This window comes from Henckelia pumila, chromosome 3 (genome assembly GCF_033568475.1).
Source record: "Henckelia pumila isolate YLH828 chromosome 3, ASM3356847v2, whole genome shotgun sequence".
In the NCBI taxonomy this organism is placed as follows: Eukaryota; Viridiplantae; Streptophyta; class Magnoliopsida; order Lamiales; family Gesneriaceae; genus Henckelia; species Henckelia pumila.
Genome location: NC_133122.1, coordinates 194,819,361 through 194,824,809, shown reverse-complemented (window position 1 = coordinate 194,824,809; position 5,449 = coordinate 194,819,361). Strand labels below are relative to the sequence as shown.

Below are 5,449 nucleotides of genomic sequence, written 5' to 3'. Positions count from 1 at the left end.
ACTCTAACCGACAAGCATTGTTTTGAAATTTCCTTGTTTACAAGTGTATCTCTTCTCCCTTTCTTCTTTGCCCCACCTTTTCTTCTGTTTTTGCACCCGCAATTATCAGGTGTGGAGTTAATTTTGTTTTAGTAACGTGGGCCAAATAATAGGCTTGCGGGTTGGGATTGTGGGCGCAAATGAGATAAGTTTCTCTTAGATATTTTGTGAGCGATTCAGTCAAAATTTGACTCGAGCTGATTTAACCGAATTCAAATAGCTCGATCTTCACTTGGATCGAGTTCAAATTTTAATTGTTTTTGTTCGAGTAGGTCGCGAGCTACTCAAGTAACTATATACTATATATTTTTAGATAATATATAATTTAATGGTTTTTTTTTTGTCAATACAAATTACAAATGCAAAACTTTAAAAAAATTTGAGCTTGAGGTCGAGCTCTATTATGCTATAAATACTTTCGAGCTCTTCGAGCACGAAATTGAGTAACTCGAGTTGAGTTCGAATAACTCGACTCAAATCGTATAGTTGAGAGTAATGACCGGCCTTATGAGTTATGCCTACCCATATACACATAAGTGCTCAAATATATATGTATGCATATTAAAATAGTGCTTATTGTATTTTGTTGATTCATTTAACTATTAAATTATATATCAATAATTATGTGACATTTAGCATAATGTAAGAATTTTTTATATTGCTCAATAAAAATTGGAGTAAGTCTCATGTGGAACAGTACCACAGATCTATACATGCATGTAAAACGAGTTAACAATATTTATATCTAAAATGAAAAATAATATTTTTGACATAAAATATAATATTTTTAACTCAAAATCAGCGTGTAGTACACAATATTTCTCCGATAATACATTTGATTGCCATCAACAAACAATTTTCAGGATCATTGATCGATCATACTCTTGAAACCATGACTTTGAAACCATGTTTCATGTGAAGCACCACTGAAGCACTCGGAGATATTGGATGATTTTCGACAAGCTCGAATTTGAAAAGGCTAACAATGGAAGCTGCAACAATCTTCAATTGAACGAACGACATTTCCTTTCCTAGACAACTCCTTGGCCCCGCATTGAACGCAGTAAACTTGAACGATGGCTCGTTTTTGATCCGACCCTGATCGGTAATCCATCTCCCCGGCTTAAACTCGAGGCAGTCTTGGCCCCATATCGACTCCATCCGCCCCATTGAATAGAAGGAAAGTACTGTTTTTGTATTCGGATTGATCCGATGTCCACTCGGGAGTGTATCAGGTTCCACTGGAGCTTTGTGCTGCAAGCCTAATGGCGGGAAGAGGCGTAGCGTCTCGCACAGAGCACCGTGTAGATAGACCAGTTTCTTGAGCTGGGAAAGTTCCCATTTTACTGGTAAGTTCGTGGAAAGCTCCTGCCGAATCTTTGTTTCTTCGACGGGGTTCGTTGCTAGTAGCCAAAAAAACCAAGTAAGAGCTGCACTAATTGTATCCTTACCAGCAAAGATTAGATTCAACACGGTATCTTTCCAGGTTTGTTCCAAAATCTTTGGTGCAAAAATAATATTACCCTTTTCCGCAACTTCCAATCTCATGTAACTAGTTAACAAATCAAGATCCTGATCATTTTCATCATCTGTCAGGATCACTTGCTCCATTTTCTTGAATTCTTGGGACTTGAATGATATGTGATGAGACAAAAATTTGTGGAGATTCTTCATAGCTTCACTCAGCTTCTTTTCTTTCCCAATCTGAAGCCATTTTTCGAGCCGCCACAACCATTCGGGAAGCAAATGCCTGCGCAAGGCTGCTTCCTCAGCATCTACAAACGCCCTTTCCTCCCTTATGTAAGGCAAATCAACACGCAGAGAAGCTGGATCATGGCCTAGTATCGAAATACAGGAACAATCAAATGCGAAGCGTCCGAATAATTCCTGAAGATCAACTTCCATTCCCATATCTGAAAAATGGTTCAAAATGGGGATAAGCCCTGTATCCAACTTCCTCCAGGTCGTCGCCGCCAAGAACTTCTGGTAACCGGCCTGATTGAGCAGAGACATGGCTATTTTCCTCTGTTTCTCCCAGGATTCGAATTCCGCAACAAATATGCCATCTCCCAGAACATCAAATATTTTCTTGAATCCGGGGCCTTTGGTAAAATTGTGGAAGTTCTTGCTCAATATATGGTGGATATTTGCGGGATCACAAGTCATAAACATATCCATGTTTCCAAACCAAGGCCCTTTAAACATAAATGTTCCACCATTCTGCTGCAGAACGTCGGTCAAAAAATCATGGATGCGGTTCCTGTGTGAAACAAGACTCGGCAACATGCCAAGAACCGGCCAGTTGATAGGAGATGATCTATTCTTGTATGCATGGAAACCAAAGTAATAAACAAATAGTGCGGGAAATATTACTAAGAATAAAATTGGTGAATACATTGTGGTCGATATTGATATGTAAATCAGAGATCTGAATGGGGATTTTATAGCGTCTGTTTTGAAGATTTTGGCCCATTTGGTAAAAAAAAACCAGAACAAAAAAGCATTATATATATATTTTTTTAAAAAGTGCTTTTTCAATTAATAAGGTGTTTGGATGATCCAATAAGTGCTTAAAAACACTTTTAAAGATAAATTAGAGTTTTTTCAAAAGCAAAAATTATAGCTTCAAAAAATATTTTTTTAATAAATATCTACGAAATCCAAACGAGTTCTTTGTAGTGTTTGTTCACATTGGAAATACATGTGAAAAAAAAATGAAAAAACGAGGTCTTTCCGTAAAATCTAAAAATAAATCCATATGAATTTAAGCCTATGATGGACAATATTATATAACTTTTATTAATAGTGATGCGGGCAATAAGCCGATTACCTGAATCAGCGGGATTCAGACGATCCATCAAACCAGGAGATCCGAACTCAAATGATCTTCTGATCCAACGGGTCACCTGATAAAGCTGAAATCTAATGTTTGATCTCCTCTGGGCTATCACGACGAAAACTCTCTGACACTCAAGTCAACGATCACTTCAAATAGCATAAAAGTACGTAGAGAGCTTTTGAATATTGAAAAATCACTTACCTAAAATGAGAAAAGTTCATGATACGTATTTATAGACAAAGTGATGTGACATTAATGTGACACCCGGTGCCAAAAAGTCCTAGGACGGTACATGGTCCACAATATGAATGGTTAATATATGAAAGATGAAAACTACACCAAAGAATGAACGACGGGTGACATGAATAAACCGATCTCACATCGGAATGAGAGGTACAAAATATTTGATATGTACAACTCATATCAAGAAGGTGAATCTTTTTTTCGGGAACTCGTCACATAAGAACTCCAAAGTTAAGCGTGTTTGACTTGGGAAAATTTTAAGATTGGTGACCCACTGGGAAGTTTCTCAAGGCGCGTGTGAGTGGGGACATAAGCATGCTGAAAAAACTCGTCTTGATACAGTGGGACGTTACAAATGGTATCAGAACTTGGCCTCTCCTAGTACGGTGTGGTTCGGGAACGAACCAGACGGAAGCTGGTGGACATGTGACACCCGGAGCCAAAAAGTCCTAGGACGGTACATGTTCCGCAATAGGGATGACAATTTTTTCCGCGGGTTTGGATACCTGCGGGGAAAACCCAAAACGGGGCGGGTTTGGGGGAGAACTTTCGAGTATGGGTTCGGGTTCAGTTCGGGGATTTTTAAAAATTCTCGAAACATATTGGGGCTGGTATGAGGATGCTATCCCCATCCTGAACCCTCCCCGATAATAATAATAATAATAATAATAATAATAATAATAATAATAATAATAATAATAATAATAATAATAATAATATTTTAATTATCAATTTTATTAAATCTAAAATATTATTTAAAAAATTAAAATTAAAAGTATAATAATTATTTCATTTATATATATTTTTATACATTTTATATAATACATCCGTTTATGATAACGTAGTTTTTTATAACATAAACATATTATTTGAATCTCATTTATGTTACGTACACATATAAAGTATTTATATTAGTCTAAATATATATATATATATATATATATATATATATATATTATTTATTTTGATAAATTTAGAAACAATATATAATATTAATAAATTTTTGATACATAGTATTTTTTTAAAATAATAATTTTTATTTATAGAAATATTTTGTATTTAAAATATTTTTATTAATTTAAAAGTTAATATTATAATAAAAATTTGACCCAAAATATTTTAGGTATTTTATTATAAAATTGAATAATAAATTTTATATTCTTATATAATAAAATTTACCAATTCATATATATATATATATATTCGGGTATGAGTATGAGTATGGGAATTTGGTCCCCGCGAAGATGGGTATGGGGAATCCCCAATAAGAATTAATGGGGATCGGATTTGAATTCGGGGACTGGGATGTTGCCATCCCTAGAGCTACAAAAGATTCGATATGTACAGCTCTTATCAAGAATGTTGATCTTTTTTTCGGAAACTCATCACATAAGAACTCCAAAGTTAAGCGTGTTTGACTAAAAATTTTAAGATGGGTGACCGACCCACTGGAAAGTTTCTCAAGGTGCGTGTGAGTGAGGACATAAGCATGCTGAAAAAACTCGTCTTGATACAGTGAGTCATTACAAATGGTATCAGAACTTGGCCTTTCCTAGTACGATGTGGTTCGGGAACGAACCAGACGGAAGCTGGTGGACATGTGACACCCGGAGGCAAAAAGTCCTAAGACTGTACATGTTCCGTAATATGAGTGGTTAATACCTAAAAGATGAAAACCCCACGAAAGAATGGATGACGGGTGACATGAATGAACCGATTTCACATCGGAATAAGAGTTACTAAAGATTTGAGCATTGCTGAAAAAACTCGTCTTAATACAATGGGACGTTATGGTTAAAATGCAAACAAACTCCTCTAGGGTTTAAAAATTAGTAACTAGCCCTCTTTAAGAAATAATTTTTACAAATTGAGCTATTTATTTTATTTATATATTTAATTTTAGATTACACTAAAATTACTAAAATATACTTATACCCATCAAATAGGTTTACAAAATATTTTGTATATATCTCAACTCAATTATTGCTAATTTACAAAAAAGTTTTCCATATTTTTATTTTTTATTTAATAAAAGATGTCATTAAACCTATGAGTAGATTTGCATATTATCCATATCTACCGGTGTTCTAATAAAATGTTTCTTTGTCATTATCGATACTTTTAAAATTTTAAATTAAATAATCATATCATTCGTAATATAAAAAATTGTTACAAAAAAATTCTTACTGCAAACCGACTCTGGATGTAAAAGAAGAGCACTGAGTACATCTTGTTTCCTACATCTCCCAAATTCTCTTCGGTTTCATTGATTTCCATTGAATGTGTAGGATCGAGTTTTTATAATTTTATCAAAATTTATAGTTGGTG

At 34.5% G+C, this 5,449-nt stretch overlaps 1 protein-coding gene across 1 annotated transcript; it reads right to left on the bottom strand.

Moving 5' to 3' along the window:
- Positions 1 to 488: 488 nt before the first annotated feature.
- On the bottom strand, positions 489 to 2,514 carry LOC140892277 (alkane hydroxylase MAH1-like). The gene has a single exon (XM_073301118.1). The coding sequence runs from the start codon at positions 2,434 to 2,436 to the stop codon at positions 916 to 918; it is 1,521 nt and encodes a 506-aa protein (XP_073157219.1). The 5' UTR covers positions 2,437 to 2,514; the 3' UTR covers positions 489 to 915.
- Positions 2,515 to 5,449: the final 2,935 nt, after the last annotated feature.

What these genes read in the sequence shown, in the direction of transcription:
- LOC140892277 (XM_073301118.1), bottom strand. Translation starts at nt 2,436, where the DNA reads ATGTATTCACCAATTTTATTCTTAGTAATATTTCCCGCACTATTTGTT.